The following is an 18,494-nucleotide window of genomic DNA, read 5'->3' as shown; positions in this document are numbered from 1 at the left end:
CTGACTGACACACACACACACTGTAAAAAAAAAATTCAAAGAAAATGTGGACCCATTTAACAGAAGTGTGTAATTACATAAACACACACACTCACTAAATTGCCATTTCTCCAGTTGTGTAACTGATTGTGTGTGTTACTGCATTATCAGCGTTATTGATATTCACACACTTTATTTGTGCACAATGTGTTATTAAAATCCTTCAGATGATCTGATTAAAACTGCTGGATCTCACAGGATTATTATAATCAATAATGTGAGATGAATAACACATCATCTGTATAATCATAGACTGTAAAATGAACATTAATCTACTGTCACCTCCAGTATTTCACTGTTAATTCACATGTTTTATTACAGTTTAATCATGTTATTGTAGTTTATGGTCAATAAACGCTTGTTCCTGTTTCAGTCTGAACATGTTTCTTCAGTTGTTGATCTTTGACTGTTATTTTCATTCATGATAAACGTTTGTCACCCTGAGTTTCACTGTTTTTACACGTTTGCTTTTTAATGTCCAGTTTTGACTGAATCACTTTATGAATCTTCATCAAAAGAGAGTTTGGATTGAATCTAATACAGAAGAACTGTTGAACAGGAAAGTAAATGAGTCTGGGACAAATAATCAAAGTCAAAGTAAAAAAACACTTTATTTTAATGTGTAATTATATATTTAAGTACTGAGTAATATTAAGCACATGTACGTACTATAGGGTTAGGGTTAATTTATAGTTATTACTATAGTAAATACATGTAATGTGTAACAATGACACTGTAAAATAGTGTTACCAACAAAACATGTAAAAACAAAACATGTATCAAGTGTTTATAAATGTACGCAGTATTCGTGTTTGTTTCATATAGTTTTAGAAAACTTTTATTATATTTTCTACAAGTTTAAAAGCTGTAATGTGGTTTATGTAAAAATAATATAGTACATATTGTCCTTAAACACTTTTATATGTGAGACTACATCTGAATTATGTTAAAAATATTGCAATTATAATTTTAAATCAGAATAAAAAAAGAAATAAATGCTCATTGTTTATTTTTTTCCGACAGTCATTATTACATCAGGATTGAAACAACATGAATATATGATGAATCTCTCTCTCTCTCTCTCTCTCTCTCTCTCTCTCTCTCTCTCTCTCTCTCTCTCTCTCTCTCTCCCTCTCTCTCTCTCTCTCTCTCTCTCTCTCTCTCTCTCTCTCTCTCTCCCTCGCTCTCGCTCTCTCTCTCTCTCTCTCTCTCTCTCTCTCTCATTTATTTATTATGTTGAAATGACCATTAAAGCGGTATTTGCCATAAAAGCGTTTTAAATCAAAATGCATTGTAAAAGTATTCAAGTATATATTATATCTATATTAATAAAGGTCAGTTCCAGTCCTTGATTCTGATTTCAGAGTAACACTGACAGACACTGACTGGTTCAATCACTATGATTCAAAATGTCCATTATTAGCTTTATTTCACATGTACAAAGTTGCATCAAATGAACGGTTGTTGTTGTTTTCAATGGAAAGAGTTCCTCATTTCCCCAGATTAGTGTGTCAACATGCCCCATTACAAGATCAGTGTGTGTTGTTAATAATGCGCTGTTTTCCCCTGTGCAATAACAGTGAAGATGAGAGTGATTTGTGTGGAGAAATGAAGCAGATGTTGACTGGAGTAAAGTGTGAGTTCTGCTCTCGGTCTCATATCTGGTGTCGTCAGACCTCAGGTGTGAATAAAGCTGAAATGAATGAAACACTCAGCTGATGTTTGTCTCTCTACTGGAATCACACACAGATCTAGTTTAGCAGAAGGAAAATCTAATGCAAGTGTTGCTGGAGGAGAAAGAGGACAATCACTGCTTTGACTCGTTGTCTGTGAAGAACTCGATATTCTTATTGCTCTTTGATGTCTGAATGTTAATATTAGTTTTGTTTGATTTGTGTAAATTGCAAAATAATAGATGAACAGAAAATGATTGTAAAGTTTTGATATTTGAAAGGCCAAAGCTGATGAAGGTAAATTTAGAATTTTCATTTTTGAGTATAATTTAATTTTTGGGTGAACTAACGCTTTAAATCTGTGACTATGAAAACAAACAAGGCAGGGAGAAACGGTGCGAATGAAAACAGAGTGTTAGTGGCGTGACGCTCCCTCCCAGAAGGGGCGAGGAGGATGAGGAGATGCGAAGGGATGGTGAAGGGCTGGCGAAGGGTAGGAGAAACCGGAAGAGGATACAGGAGGAGGTTCGGGAGGGGGACGGCTGACCAGGAGGAGGCAGAACTGAAGGGTCAGATGTGTCCAACCTCCACTGTGGGGACGGCCGGAGGCGCTGGCGCTGGAGAAAGAGCCTACTGTGGTGCCGAAGGGTCGACCTCGACTGAGGCTATGACCCGATGACGGTGTGTGTGATGATGTCTTCCCTCTTACACAAATGCTGCTTTTGCTTTTAAGAAACGAAACCTTTAAATGATATTGTATGCCTTGAACTTGTAGACTCTAGTAGTATAGAAGAGATTGCCAAGAAAATTGATTCGCAGGCAACTGTGTGAAGCAAAATGTGTGTTTCCAGCTTTGACTTGGTGTTTCAATGTTGTAAGAACTGATTTTCCTGTTAAGACAAAACTCACCCTGCAATAAAACGCACCCTGGACAGAAGATCGAGAGCACAGGACATTGTCTTGTCCAAACTTATCTCTTTGTTTATATGCATCCCCCCTCTCCCTCCTCAAGTCACTAAAAGTTCACTGAGATTGTCTATATATCACATATGATGTATCTTGTGAATCTATTGTTTTTCCTTTTCATGTTATGTATCATTTTAAATGTCTCGGTGCGATTGGTAAAATGGTCTTAATTTCATTGCGGTCATTGGTATTATGAGAAAGATTGAAACCTTCGGAGAATCCTGTGCTTCTCTTTGGGTGATGTCTCTTCAAGATATCTGATAATACTCCCCTCTCCCCTGAAACCAGGTGTACATGCTGGGGTACATGAATTGACCCAAAACAAACTCTAAACAATATTTGTATAACCCTTTTGTTCTGGTCTGGGTATTTAAGGATAGGCGACAGAGCAGTCTTCGGGACCCTGTAACCAGGAACATCCCCCATTCAGTGCTTTTTCAGTGTTTTCCCATTGGAAAACACTCACACACCACTGTGTGTCTCTGTCAGGAATGCATTGCTTACTTTTAGAGTCATCTTTGAGTAATTGATGTCATGTAGCCTATTTATTATTTCTGAATTAGCTTTTAATCATTTACTTGTGTAATTGGCATGATACATTTTTACCTGACAAATAAATGCTACATCTTGATTTATTCTGAAGTTTTCTGAAATCATTATTTTAGTAGATTATGAGGAGGCTGGTGCGACCGCAGCTCTGTGTCCACTGGATAGGTCAAACTAAAGGCACATATGAACGGAGCAGGGGCACGTCATCTGAAGACCTTTTGATTTCTGTCTATCACTGACTTGGCAAGTTGTACGGAAGTGGCTAAATAAACTACACTTTTTTGTATGAGTGATCATTAGGCAACCGACTTAAGAGGTATTAGCAAACCCTGCACCCTCTGACCAAGATCAGACTGGCGAAGCTGTGTCCGTGAGATCCACGTAAACCCGGGGCATGTGACTCTGTGCGGCATCGGGTCCCTTAATGAATTAATAATTGAAAATATGGGATACCCAGAATAATCAAAGATCTAAATTACTTCATAATCAATATTTATGATTATTTTCTAATAAGAAACACCATCTAAATTTGATTATCATTTGAAATTGGAGTCAGATTAAGCGTAAAGCTTAAAAGAAATATTGAAACTAAATTCCAATAAATTAAGTGAACTTCACTGGAGCGCTGAAAAGACATACACGCATTATCCCTTTGTTGTCAGTTGTTACGTAAATAATGTAATCATACTCATCAGCCCGAAAGTGCAAAGACAGATCTAAATCAGCATCGTCATTCATACTCATGTAGACGAAACGACATGTTTTAGTAAAGGCGATCCACTACCGATAGGGATCTTTTTAATGGGAGAGACCAGTTTGCCATAACGAGACAAAGCTTTAGCTAATATCTCATCACTTTAAAACGACGGTACATTGGATAACGTAACTTTCTTTGATGGTGTAGAAAGCGGAAGTACAGGGTTAAAAAGATCATCAATAACTATCCCTGTCTCAACTAGTTCGTTCGCCTTTTTAACAGTACTGAGAAATGCAACAGTGGCATTATTCATCCTGGAGGCAGACATTATGTTTTCATGGCCAACCACCTACTACACCTACTACACCTACTACATCTTTTTTTACAGTCTATGACAAACACCAGGGAAAACTTGAACCTCAAACACTACAGCTGATTCCTGTGGATACTGAATAGCATCATGCCGAGAAGACGGCGCTGTGCTCTATAATGTGAAGGTGAAGCCAGTTTTTTTTTCACTGCCCAAGGACGAGCATGTGAAGAATCAGTGGTTAAAGTTAATCTTTAACAAGATATCACAGCAGTATAATCCTAAACTTTTGCTGTGTTCCCTTTATTTAACTGAAGACTGCTTCTCAAATCCCAAAGTTCAATGCAGGATTCACAAACCGCTTGCAAGATGCCTATTGGATGGAAAGAGTCAGTGATTATTCCTATTAGGAAACCTGGGAAAGGACCCGTCAAATCCAAAGAATTATCAGCCAATAGCATTGACCTCACATATAGGAAAGAGAGAACAGCATTTTATTTGGAAAGTAGAGGAATTATATCTCCTCATCAGAGTGGTTTCAGGAGAGGAAGAGGAACTATGGACCCCATTATATGTTTGGAAACAGATGTTAAGAAAGCTCAGGTTAATAAGGAGTCAGTGATGGCAGTCTTCTTTGATGTCGAAGAGGCATATGACATGGTTTGGAAAGAGGGGTTAATGATCAAACTTGATATGATAGGAATAACAAATAAATTTTTTAATTGGATTATTTTGTATTTGATAGATTTATTCAAGTCAGAATTGGGAAAGTTGTATCTGGGAGATATATGGTAGAAAATGGTACACCCCAGGGCCCCGTCATAAGTCCAATACTCTTTTCAGTTATGATAAATTATGTATTTTCGTTGTGCGAAAATATACACGTCCTTTTTTCTCTCGCGATAAGTCATTCCAAAAATCACGGCAATGGACGTTGGTTTATATAATATCACAGCCACCGCATTAGACATTATTATTATCAATCGAAGGAGACGTGGCGTGTTATCCAAGCATTAATGGCAGGAAAGACCCTTATACTGCGAACGACACATAAAGCCTAAGCAGTTTCTGGGTGTTTCGCCCTCATTTCTGCTCCGATCTTTGATTGTGGCATTTATTTGAGATTTAGAATCCAGTATTCCTATAGGCTAATTATTGTTTCTTTTATTAATTTAATAAAGAACTCTGTCTCGTATTCTGTCCAAACGATCCATGTAGGCTACTTTTGTGTCACCAAAATTTTAATTTGAACTGGCTAGACCAACTGCTGCGCAAAAAAGTAAATATCGACGAATTTTCAGATTTTTTTTCAGTTTATGACTTTTTGCCCCTTTATTAAACATTTAAAATATTCACAAATTAATATGGAAAACATGTTGATTTTACTGGTTTTCTAAGGCCAAATTAGAACCTGGAATTGATGTTTTTCCCGCAGTGCTGAATGGGAAGAGCCATTAATATTATTAATAAACTATTGTTTTGGCTAAACTCACATCTCCATCTCCGCTGTTAAGCAGACAGATTACATAATCAGAAGGTATTAGCCTTCGATTCGAATTTGTTCGTTTTAAAGTGGACATTTCAAGCTTTAGCCTACATTTTGTTTCAGTTCTCGCGCTCCAGTTTACGGAGATCATGAAAGTGCGTCTGATTGTTTTCTTTTATTTTACAAAAGCACAACGTTTTCTTGTTATTGTGAGTTTACACAAATAAAAGTAGTTGAGAATAATGTATTATTATTTTCTGTATGACCAGAAATGATAAGAGTATTTTAAGTTGTGTCCACTGTTGATAGGAAAATGCAAGTGTTCGCGCTCGCGCCTCCGTGTCATGCAGTGCGCGCTCCACACTCAGCTTCCTTTTTTGCATAAAAGCGTCTTCTAAATATAGCCTATTAAATGTTATAATAAAATAATATAAAATTATTATTATTTGTGTAGCTATACATGGACCTCAAACACACCGCGTCTTCTAAGTCAGGTGACTGTAAATGCGCAAAAACTGTTTCCATTGCAGTTTTGCGAAATATTCCTTTTTCGAATTGCCTGAAAAACCCCCTCATGAGAGCGTAAAAACTTTTTTGTGATAAACGGGAGTTTTTGCGAAATTGACGTGTTTCCATTGTGCGTATTTTCAATGCGCAATTTCAATTTGCGCAATTTGAAGGGTAATGGAAACGCGGCTAATGTCACGCTTTGCCTCCTCAAGGCGTGAAAATGACACGCATGAATGAAGGGTGAGTACCAGCAGGGGGCGATAATTTCCTCAATGCCAACAACTCCCCACGGACCAAAGAGAGAAGCGATATATCGCATCCAAATTTCCCGCGTCGTTCAGGCCGGTCAAAGCCATATTTTTTATTATGGTTCTGTAATTTAAGAAAATCTAACGTTGCTGTAGCCTAACGTTATGTGTGTGTGTGGACTGTGGAGCTTTTTAATCTATGGTGCTGTTAACGTTACCGTGGTCAATAACGTTAATAGAAACAAATTGATATTAATTGGCTACTTAATTAATCACAGAAAGCTGCAGTGACTGCATATTAGGTTATATTACGTTTATAAGAAGTTGTTATGGGCGATGGGAAGTAACTTTAGATAAACCCCGCTGCTTGTTGATGATGATATGCGCGGATTTCGATCCTGAAATATCGATACTGATGTTGTAGGCCTAATTTTATTTATTTTATTTTGTATAGTAATTTTATTTATTTAGCATGAATTTATTTTATATGCATTAAATTGATTAAACGCGACAGTAAAGGCTTTTACATTGTTACACAAATATATATTTCATGTAAATGCTGTCCTAATAATTATGATGCTGAAATCTCAGCTTTGATCACAGGAATAAATTACATTTTAACATATTGTTTTAAATTGCAATAGTATTTCACAATATTTGTTTTTACAAAGATTTACTGTATTTTTGATCAAATAAATGCAGCCTTGGTAAGCAGATTAGACTTCTTCCAACATTAAACATCTTACCAACCCCAAACTTTTGAAAACTAGCATGTAACATGTAACATTTACTATAATTTTGCTAGTTTGTGCAATTAAATTTATTTTGATTGATCGTTAAAGTTCAAATGGATTGTGTTATGTTCTGTAATTGTTGTTAATAAATCTGTGCAAAAGTTTTACCTATTGGGGTACAACAGTGGCAGTCTTTAAAAAAATTAACAATGGTTTTACTACGGTAACCATACAAATCCAGGAAGCCTTGCTGCAAGAGAATTAACTATGTTTTTGTTTTCCTTTGTCCAACAGCTCCTGTTTTTACCCAGCATCCTTCCCTGTTACCGCCACCTGTATCTCTTCATAAGAAAACCAACGGCTCTTTTAAGAGCCACTCCTATACTCCAGTCCTCTTACTGCCTCTCTCTCACACACACTCTCTCACACTCTCTCTCTCTCTCGCTCTCTCTCTCTCTCTCTCTCTCACACACACTCTCTCACACTCTCTCTCTCTCTCTCTCTCGCTCTCTCTCTCTCTCTCTCTCTCTCTCTCTCTCTCTCTCTCAATTTCTTTCTTGTAAAGCTTCACTGTCTTCAAGTAAGTATTGTTACTCTATTCTTTATTTTTCTTTCACCTTACTCTATCTCTCACTGTCCAAAACATTTTTAAAAATGTAGTTTTATATATCCTATACTCTGTCCTCAATTCTTTTTGTCTGACCATGTTTTTATCTTCCTTTCCAGTATAGTATCTTTGAAATGGCCGCTCAGCAAGACAGAGGGAGAGCAGATGATGCTATTTTCATTGCAGACTCAAAACCAAACCAAAGTGAGTATTTTTTTTGAGACAGTGATCTTCCAGTATTGGTAATAATACTAAAGAGTGGGAATTAGACTGCAAAATTTGAATGAACTGCTCAAGAGTTGGCTGTATTTCAGTGTTATCATACAATGCTCACTTTCTGTCATGCAAGGCAAAGGAAGCGAAGGGCAAAGTACCATCTGCTAAAGGCAGTAAATGTAATGTCCGATGGGTGGAGAGAGATGCTGAAGGACGTCCACTGCTAAAAAGAAGCAGAAGTGGAGAGACACGAAAACGGGCTTCAGCCACAGGTTGTCCATGTCTTCCAGGATTATTTGTGATTACCCACCCAATCTTTCTTAAAGCTACACTGTGTAACTTTTTTAGTTGATTCTTAGCAAAAAACACTTAGTTCTTTCAAAAATATATGTGCTCATTAATGTATATTTACTTCTTTCAAGTAATAAAGTATTCTCTTAAGTTTATAATCTGCCATTGAAAGTACATACGGGTAAGGGGTTCGAATGCCGGTCGCCATGTTGCCCCTCCATCTTGAAACTACATTAGCCAAAGAGGGACATGCCTGTAAATTCAAGCTTCGCCTTTTGCGTTTTTCACTCAGTGACACCGTGACGAATGCGAGGGGGAGATTACTCGCGAGCTCGCGAGTGCCGACAGATTTGAAAGATAGTGTGGTGGTGTGTGTGTGTGTGTGTGCGTGCGTGCGTACTCACATTTGTAAGAGAGAATTAAAACGTCAACGCGACAGACAAATCAGCAAGACCATAAGTTAGTCAATATTGGAGTAACTTTTCCCAGATGGAAAGAGCTCATGAGGAGAAAAGATTTTAAAACGGACGCCGATTTTGTGTAAATTCGAAGTTTTATAGTTGCTTGTCTAACCATAACATGGTTGTGCATAACGCCAGAACGACCTCTAGTATTTACTTCATCCTCGCGTCAATGGTGAAAAAGTGTTGTTTACCTTGTAACATAATCTGTGCTGCGACGGATCACGGGTGATGAATAGTTTTAAAGGCGCAATTTTTTAAGCTATATTAAAAAAGGACACTGTAAATTTTAGTTATTTTTAATTGCTTTTACTTTGTACACATTGTAACGTTAGCCTAACCTGATTATGCTGGGATAGCCGATTCCAAGTGTGACGTTTACCTCCTGACATCTGTCCTGTAGTTTTATTCATTTTAGACGTATTGTTTATTATTGTCATGGACGAAGTCGATAACTGGAAGCCATGTTAATCTTGGAATAATACGGCCACCGTAGGAGTAAAAACGCCCTCGGAATTGAGAGGAACAGAAACTAATATTCACTGGGTAGTCATATACAATTTCACCGCTAGATGGGGGTAAAAATCACACAGTGTAGCTTTAACTAAGTATAACTGTGCCCATTGTATACAGAATTCAGCTTGCTATTTGTTAGGTAACATAAATATGGTTTTGTGTCACTTTTGAAACATAGACCACCAAACTGGGGCTTCCAGTGCACAGCTTTTTCCTTTATTTTTTTCATGGTAAAACTTAAAAGGATTTCTGTTTCCGTTTTTTAATAATTTTCCTTTGAATACTCTATGTTAAACTATAAAGTAGGAAAGAGGCTGCACTATGCATATATACTTTCATTTGCACCGAAGGCAAGCGCCGAAACGCGTCTGTGCAAATAAAAGTATATATGCATAGTGCAGCCTCTCTCCTGCTTTACGTATTCTAATTATCCAGGCCAGCACTCTTAAAGTTTATAAGTATATGCATTAAGTGAAGCCTGCTCCTATCCTCACTTACTTGTATGTTAAACTATGCCATCAGAAACACAACATGGTGGTGGATGTGTTACTTATGTTATTGACTTCACTGTAATGCTAAGCAATTCCAAAGAAATTAAGTGGAAGTGAAGCAATCGGTGTCAGGTTCATGCTGCTAACAGTTCAATATTATGTCCATATAATGAGGAAAAAAAAAACGTATAGAGATTAATGGAATTGTCAGACATGTCAGTTAGCCTATTATAGCCTTAAGTCACTAATGAACACTGTATTATATGCTTGTAAGACATGAAAATTGTTATCTCGTTCCTTTCTATCTATCTTTTCAGTTGTTTGCGTTGTTGGCAGTGAGGGAACTACTCCTTTTGAGTCATCTGAGGAGGTTCCCACAGTTACCCAATCAAACTGCTCTCAACACTCATTTGGTAAGATGAAACCTGACCTTACTGTAATTAAGCAAGTTAGCAATAAGCGTGAAAGGAATGATTATTTTCTTATTTCTGTCTTTTAGACAGTGAGATGCAGAAACTGCAGGACATTCTGACCTCAGCAGATGTTCAAGGCACCAGCAAGTATCCTTCGACATCCACATCATGGTGCTTGCGCCAATCTGTAGCCCAAGATGAGTGGCGGAAAGCAAGGTCCTATCACATCAACTGCTTGCTGTCCTGCAATGTGGCTCCAGAAAATAACTGCAGCCACTGCACATCTCCTGCCGTCATTCGCTGCAGAGACTGCATGCCCCAAGAGTGGCTGTGTATGGATTGTGACACACACATACACAAAAAACTCACCCTCCATAACAGGGAGTCCTGCATTGAGGGAATTTACAAGCCCATTGAGCCAACAGTGTGCTGTGTACAAAAAGAGGGCAAATATACACTGGTCAATCAAGGTAGTGTTCTGAACCTTTTTGGCAAAGTGATTAAAAAGTGATTTTATTTTATTTTTTTTACTTTTATTATCTTAATTGGACATATTTTTAATGCTTTCTTACTAATTTTTTCACTTCTCTTTTCAGTATGTTTATTGCCTACAGTGAGACCTGTCCAGTTATGTACTTGCGACCCTTCAAACGTCACAGAATCAGCTGGCAGAGCAATCATTTTGGTTTGCATAAATGGTATGAATTATGCTTTATATTTTTATTTATTCTTGTCCCTTTGTGTGTTACAATGTTCTACTTTTTGATTTTAGGTCGGTATGATTTGCACTTGCCAAACTTGCTGTGTAGATTATGTCTGGCACATTGGACACCTGACATGAGCAACCTAATAAGCAGTGGGTATTGGCCGGCATCTGTGAATGCTGACACGCTGTTTTCCATAGATGTCTTCAGCTCATTTGAAGAGATGAAAACTGTTGCACCAGGTTTATCGAGACAAGGTTTTTTGCGGATGTTGGAGAGGAGGACCTGTCTCTTTGGAAGGGTGAGATCAGTGTAGATCAAAGTTGCCTCAAGTAGAGATGAGAGAATATTAGTGTAGCGATTTAATTTTACTCTTTACTAATCGACTGTGCAGGGAAAATACATGGAGACGTATTCCAAAGAAGCTTCATGGGATACACATTCTGCCAGGACCAGTGTGAGAAAATGGCAGATGGCAACAGAAAAGTGTACCGATTTCGGCAGTCAAAAGGGTTAGTTGTTTTACACTTGTAGTTGTTTTACTTAATGTAAAATTAACAGAACATATAATGTCTGACACTGAACATATATTTTTTCTTATTCTATCAAGGTCAGAGGAACCCTATTTTGATGGCACCTTCATTGCCAAGGACACTGATGTACACCATTTTGTCGATGAGATCAGGAGTAAAATCAAAAGTGTTAGTAAAATATGTCTTTTTTTGCACCTTTGATTTATATCCAAAATTTGCTATGTATGATTGTTTTATTAAATATATAATTTATCCCTAGTTGGTGTAAGCTTATATGATACACTTAGTTTGTTACTAGCACTTTGAGCATGGTGCACTCTTTCAAGCAATCTTGTGTTGAGGTTTAAATTAGATAATGGTAAGTGTGGCGGCATCCAAAGTGGCTAGTTTAGTCATTCATTATGTAATAGCAGATCTCTGCAAGAGATAGTGACTATGCATGCAGTTTGTCACCCTGCCTTTCAACTAGTTTGTGTAGCTAGAGTAGAGAAAGTAGAAGATGCATTTTCTAAAGCTGCTCTTTAGTAGGAGTTTGAAAGTAAACCTTTATTGTCACCGATCATTACAAAGATGCCAGTTGGTGTGATGTAACCTGACTCATCCTGATGGATGAAGTAACTAGTTAGGAAAAATAGCAACTTTCAGTTTAACCAGAATTATTGTGTCATGCAGACTGCCGGCAAAGGGATCTGTGGAGCCAGTCAGTGGTCTGCTGCACGTGAGACGGCCAGAAGAGCAAGCAAACTGGATGAAGAGGGCCTTGAGGTGGTTGTTTGCTACTCAAGGCTCTTAACATGTACAGGGGGGGAATATTTGCTTATCCGCTGTACCTGCAGAAGGAGCTCCAAGCAGCCACAAACGGACAGTTCTATTGCACAGATATTGCTTGCAAGTGTTGGCCTTACCTTGAGAAGTTGGCCGTCTCCATGCTGGACCTCAGACCTTTACTGCAGATGAGACCATTCCTTTCTGTCATGCATGCCAAGGCTCATTCAACCAAGTGTGAGGTACTGCATATTCTTTATCATACCATTAAAAAAAATTATTACTTATATAATACACTGTATATGACTATAATTTAAGTGCCATGCTGATTTGTAAGATAATCTGGAGTGGTAAAAGTCAGGAAGGTGCTGGCACAACTGCAGGGGAGGAGGTCGAAATGGTCAACAGCTACTTGTCTCGTTGTGCCCTCACAACCAAGTACATGACAAAATCTGGTCATTATTGCTCATTTATATTATTTTAGGAAACCTGTCTTTTATGTCTTTTTATTCTAACTGTCTAATACTTTGTGCTGAGATTACAAATATTGTATAATATAGCAAATATACAGCTGTAAATATTCTAATATACAATACATTAATAAAACTGCATTACATCTCTCTTAAATGAAAAATCAATTGTCAATGCGTGAATGAACTGCAATACCATGAGCATTAATGGGACTTTCCTCCATCACATCATTTTGTTGTTTAAAGCCAGGAATGATATGCGAACTGTCCATGCTATTGGGTGGAACCGACGGAAGTGGGAAGGCCTTCATCTTGCACTATCCAGCAGATACATCAAGGTATTATGTTATGTCTGAGTTATGTATACAAAGCTTTTCTCAATTTTCCTCACTTTTTAAGATTGCAAAGTCAAAAATCTTTTTTTTACACCAGACTTTGAAAAAGGCTGAGGCTGAGTCTCAGAAACTGGAGGATTTGAGCAGTGAACTGGGGTGTCCTGAGAACATCGTGCATCAGTGGGTACATGATGTCAGACAATGGGCTACTGACGGTACAGTATTTTATGGACATTCTTCTAAGTAGTTTACTAATACTGCAATTGTATAAGTGAGAATCTTTGCCATGCATAAGGATTAAGTAAGGGGGCGCTGTCCTGTTTTTGTTTGATATAAACTTGTGGGCTTGTAAAACTCCTTTGACACTGTTAACAGTGATTTGGGGCTCTAAATAAACTTGAACTTGCAAGACATCATAATAATTTACTTGTATTATTGTTGTTGCTTTAAGATTCTGTAGGTACCAGATGTGATGACCAACATAACCTTCAGAAATCAATTGAACAAATGTTTCTTGGTGTTCATCAAAAAAAAAGCCAGCCTTTATAATCACACTGGTATGTTGAAAACATCTAATATTTGTGTATTTTTTATTACTTGCATGTCTAATTGCAGTGGATTGTTTTGGTATTATAGTGTTTTTAGGTCCTTAATTTTAAAATGTCTTCCTTTTAATTTTACAGATATTAGGCCTATTATGCCTTTTAAGTCATTTGATTTTTTTTTACATTTTGATGTATTAATACTTAAGTCAGTTATAAGTATTTCATGTAACTTTCTGATATCTGTATACACATGCTTGTGCATCATGTTTTCTGTGTTTTTAAAATTGTATAGACAGCAACAAAATTCAACACTTGCGTCGAAGAAAATTGTGGGAAGAGAAGAGAAAACTCCTGCAAACAATCAAGCTCTACAATGAGCAGGGGGGAGGAGACAATGTGTGTGTGTGTGTGTGTGTGTGTGTGTGTGTGTGTGTGTGTGTGTGTAAACTAATGATATGTTGCTACTGTAATGTTGTATATGCTACTGTAAACATATGTCGCATTTTATCTGATTAAATTTCTATTACATTTTTGCTCTCTGCACCAGTATATGGGATGTTCATACACTACTTGGGTTTTGCCTGCTGCTGTTTAGACTGTACAGGTCAAATTTTAATCGAAGGGATGTTATTTGTGTGACTTCAGAATCCAGCAACATCCTCAGCAAGAAGAAGATTTTTGATGTGTACATGTCAAAAGTGCGGCTTCAAGAGGAAAAGATCATTGTGATGAGGGAGATGAGACAGCACTGCACCTATCTCAGAGAGCTGGCTGGAAACATTAGGACAATGATATCAGAAATGTCTTCTGGCAGAAACAGTGGTAAGATGCTCACTTTTATTACATTCTTGCTGTAATGCTTTTGGGCATCCTATCAAACCCCACTCATTTTGAGATCCTCAAGTGTTACATTATGGATTCCTTGTGGCTGGATCTAAATGGTCTGTAGTTCTTTAGTAAAGTCAGTTAATGAAAAGCTCAACAACAATGGAAGTATTGTCATGCCTCGCTTTTAATTTTTCCTTCTAGGCAGTTTAAGTGTAGAGGGTCATCGCGGGCTCCTGTGTCTCCTTCAGAAAAGGCTTGCAGATGTAGAGGAGAAGGTCCAAGTCATTTGCTCAAGTTACAGCCTGGCTTTAGGACCAAATGCTGCTTCTCTGCTGGAGGATGGGCCCGAGGAGATACCAGAGGACCATGAAGAAGTTGATTTTGAGAGTTCAGATGACAGTGATTTTGAGGCAGTGTAAATGAGTGCTTAACTGGTCGGATACATTTAGACTGCGTGCGTGTCAATTATGACTGGACTGCAGGTGTGTTTCAAGGAAAAGTGTAATGGATGTCTTATACAGTGCTTTTATTTTGGACTATTGTTACCTCAGTTCACAAACAGCAGGTCGGTTTTTAAGTTTCACCTCCGATGTTTCATGGACTATTTCTACAGTCAACTGTGGTGCTAGAGCTTGCGAATGACAACAGCCTCTTGCAGTGGTGACTTTCCCAAGCTTTGCCCATCTCATCTTGTCAACATAATGACCTTTACTGTACAAAAATGTTACACTTACAGTAATAGTTTGATTGTTTTATTCACAGTGATACTTTTGGAATGAACCATTTACTGTACATGTCACTACATTAAATACTTTCCAGAAATGACTGATCAATACCCATAGTTGAGTCTTAAGTGTAGTATTTCCTGTTGTTATTGCTGCTGTTATCTTGCCAAGAAAAGGAACTAATTTACCATGGCATTACTTCAGGTAACTATAAAAATATGTTGTACATGCATGCAAACTAGTTCATGCTGAGCTGTTGTTTTGATTTGTCTTCTTGAAAATAAGATGTTAAATTACTGATTTTTCATTTTCATCTTAACATTGTATGCCAGTTGTTCACAGGGTATATTACACAGGGTGTGTAATCGCACAAAATAAAATTTTCACATGCTAATTGTCAAGTAGGTATACAGTTATGTGTTGTATTAATTAGTAAATACTAAATTATAGCCATAAATAAGATACGTTTTTCATTATCCTGCTGAATAACTTTGCTCTGGATACAAGAATTAACACTAGACAACTGGTGTTGTAAATATCAGCTTACAATTATAGGCTATTTGCTTTAATTCATGTCTGCCATTTTATACATACATATATGTATGTATGAATGTCCTTGTGGTCTTTGTATCACCACTTTGTTCTTTAGGCCTACATAAAAAAATAAAAAAGTGCTATGTAAATAATGTTATTTTTATCATTATTTTCTGTATAAAAACATAAGTTGAAAATATTTCAACTAGAATAGGTTCATTGGAGACTCTAAAATTGCCCTAGGTGTGAATGGGAGTGTGAGTGGTTGTGTGATGGATTGGCGACAAGTCCAGTCAGAGTGTACCCTGCCTCTCCAAAATGGCGGCGAAAAGTGCCTGCATATCAACATGAAAACACAAATTTTAATAAAGGATGACATATTTTTTAATTATTTGTTGGCAATATCAGTTATTCATATTTCTTTACCTAACACGTTTTATTTTTTTTTTATTATTATTTTTTTTTACTTCTTCCGTTTCTGTGGTCAGGTGACACGCCTGCGTCATAACGGTTACCTTAGCAACTAATATGAATCTCCCGAAACAAGCAGATTTAGCTAATAATAATAACCATAAGACGATGTTTTTGGTCTGAATTAATACAACACGTATTATGCTTTTGCAGTAGCATGTCTGTTAGGAAGTTACTTTATACTATAGTTAAGTTGGCTTGAGAGAGCCAACTTACTGAAATCCTATTTAAACTTATTATTAGTGGTGCTTGCTGAAAGCAAGGCATCACTATTGTTATTGCTCATACTTATTAGTGGTGCTTTTTTGAAAGCATCACTATTGTTATTGCTCATACTTATTATTAGTGGTGCTTGCTGAAAGCAAGGCATCACTATTGTTATTGCTCATACTTATTATTAGTGGTGCTTTTTTAAAAGCATCACTATTGTTATTGCTCATACTTATTATTATTCTTTTTCTTATTATTATTCCGGACAAAAGTTTGGCGCGTAATGCGCCCCGCACCGTTTGTCACAGACCCCTGAGTGAGGTGTCAAATCGACCGGCTCATTGAGGAGAGGTGTGCTATGACTTTTCTAAGCGATCGGGTGTACGATGTTCGCACAGCGGACGAAAAAGCGGCCAAAAAAGTCCCATTGACTTAACATTGGGAGTTCTAAAAATATTTGAATCCCAACCGACGTTTTCACACACACAGACTCCAAAGGGCCTGACACCCCTGCGTCTCTCCCTCTCTCTCTCCCTCAGAGGATTTATATTATCAAGCAGCCAATAAGTTATGGCCTAAAATCTTCATAGCCACACCCTAGCAACCAGTTTCAGCACCCTAGCAACCACTAAGAACTCCCTAGCAACTACCCTAAACCAAAAAAAAACATTTTTTTATTTTTTTAATATTTTTTAAAGCAATTTTACTCTCGTGGCCTTGCGATATCGCTCCATGCTTGTGCCTATTCGGCCATAGGCACGAGGCCGCAGGCCGAGTGCCGTACAGAAGGCACTTGTTATTAAAGATTTTAAGAACTCTCTAAAAACTCCATAGTAACCATCTTTGACAACTACCAACCACCTAGTAACACCATAGCAACTAACAAAAACACCTTAGCAACCACCCTGAACACCATAGCAACGTCTAGAAATGCTCTAGTAACCACAAAAAACTCTAGCAAGCACCCAGAACCCCCTAGCAACTGCCTAGCAACCACCTAGAACACCTAGCAACTGCCTAGCAACCACCCAAAACACCTAGCAACCACCCAGAACACCCTAGCAACTGCCTAGCAATGCCCTAGCATCCACCCAGAATACCATAGCAACTGCCTAGCAACACCATAGCAACCACCCAGAACACCCTAGCAACCACCTAGCAACGCCCTAGCAACCACCAAGAATACCCTAGCAACTGCCTAGCAACCACCAAGCATACCCTAGCAACTGCCTAGCAACCACCCAGAACACCTTAGCAACTGCCTAGCAACACCATAGCAACCACCCAGAACACCCTAGCAACCACCTGGCAACAGCATCTTGCTAAAAACAAGCTGGCAACATGCTAATCAAGCTAGCATCATGCTAGCAACATGCTAATCAAGCTAGTATCATGCTATCAACATGCTAATCAAGTTAGCATCATGCTAGCAACATGCTAATCAAGCTAGCATCATGCTAGCAACATGCTAATCATGCTAGCATTATGCTACCAACATGCTAATAAAGCTAGCATCATGCTAACAACATGCTAATCAAGCTAGCATAATGCTAGCATCATGCTAATCAAGCTAGCATCATGCTAGCAACATGCTAATCATGCTAGCATTATGCTAGCAACATGCTAATCAAGCTAGCATCATGCTAGCAACATGCTAATCATGCTAGCAACATGCTAATCAAGCTTGCATAATGTTAACAACATGCTTATCATGTTAGTATCTAGCTAAAAACATGGTAGCAAAATGCTAATCATGCTAGCATCTTGTTAAAAGCATGCTAGCAAAATGCTAATCATGCTAGCATCTTGTTAAAAGCATGCTAGCAACATGCTAATCATGCTAGCATCATCCAACCAACATGCTAATCATGCTAACAACATGCTAATCCTGCTAGCATCATTTTAACAGCATGTTAATCATAGTAAATCATGCTGGAATGTAGTAAATCGTAATAAATCATCTTACAAACATGGTAAATCGTGGTAAATAATGCTAAAATGTGGTATATCATGGTATCACAACATGTTAATTGTGTTAGCATCTGCCCAGTGGTGAATTTTTCCACTGCAAGCACCACTTCACATTTTCTTCAGGAAATGTACATTCTAGTTCTTTTTATTATTATTCTTCCACACAAAAGTTTGGCGCGTAACTCGCCCCGCACCG

The 18,494-nt window shown here is 37.8% G+C and overlaps 3 protein-coding genes across 4 annotated transcripts in view; 2 read left to right on the top strand and 1 right to left on the bottom strand.

Annotated features, from left to right (window-relative positions):
- LOC311079881 (uncharacterized protein) overlaps nt 1-18,494 on the bottom strand; it is a 518,544-nt gene that overhangs the window by 225,775 nt on the left and 274,275 nt on the right. The gene's annotated exons all lie outside the window — the stretch shown is intronic.
- On the top strand, nt 7,840-12,237 carry LOC311097237 (uncharacterized protein; the record flags this gene model as incomplete). Its single annotated transcript, XM_084136791.1, has 8 exons — nt 7,840-8,023; nt 10,112-10,207; nt 10,294-10,677; nt 10,804-10,905; nt 10,980-11,212; nt 11,306-11,423; nt 11,522-11,612; nt 12,117-12,237. Exons 1-8 carry the CDS (start codon nt 7,954-7,956, stop codon nt 12,235-12,237), a joined length of 1,215 nt encoding a protein of 404 aa, XP_083992917.1. The 5' UTR covers nt 7,840-7,953.
- LOC311079925 (uncharacterized protein) lies at nt 12,237-15,677 on the top strand. Of its 2 annotated transcripts, XM_084109646.1 has the most exons (6): nt 12,237-12,451; nt 12,926-13,017; nt 13,112-13,229; nt 13,466-13,571; nt 14,205-14,381; nt 14,589-15,677. In XM_084109646.1, exons 4-6 carry the CDS (start codon nt 13,487-13,489, stop codon nt 14,804-14,806), a joined length of 480 nt encoding a protein of 159 aa, XP_083965772.1. In that variant the 5' UTR covers nt 12,237-12,451; nt 12,926-13,017; nt 13,112-13,229; nt 13,466-13,486; the 3' UTR covers nt 14,807-15,677. The 2 variants fall into 2 exon arrangements, 1 of the variants encoding a protein (XP_083965772.1); XR_014605471.1 differs by lacking the exons at nt 12,237-12,451; nt 14,205-14,381; nt 14,589-15,677 and adding exons at nt 12,552-12,664; nt 13,852-13,981.

The sequence above is a fragment of the Abramis brama genome (genome assembly GCF_963993115.1).
Source record: "Abramis brama genome assembly, chromosome: 1".
NCBI lineage: Eukaryota > Metazoa > Chordata > Actinopteri > Cypriniformes > Leuciscidae > Abramis > Abramis brama.
Note: the sequence above shows the minus strand (reverse complement) of the source record. Positions and strands in the feature narration are given on the sequence as shown.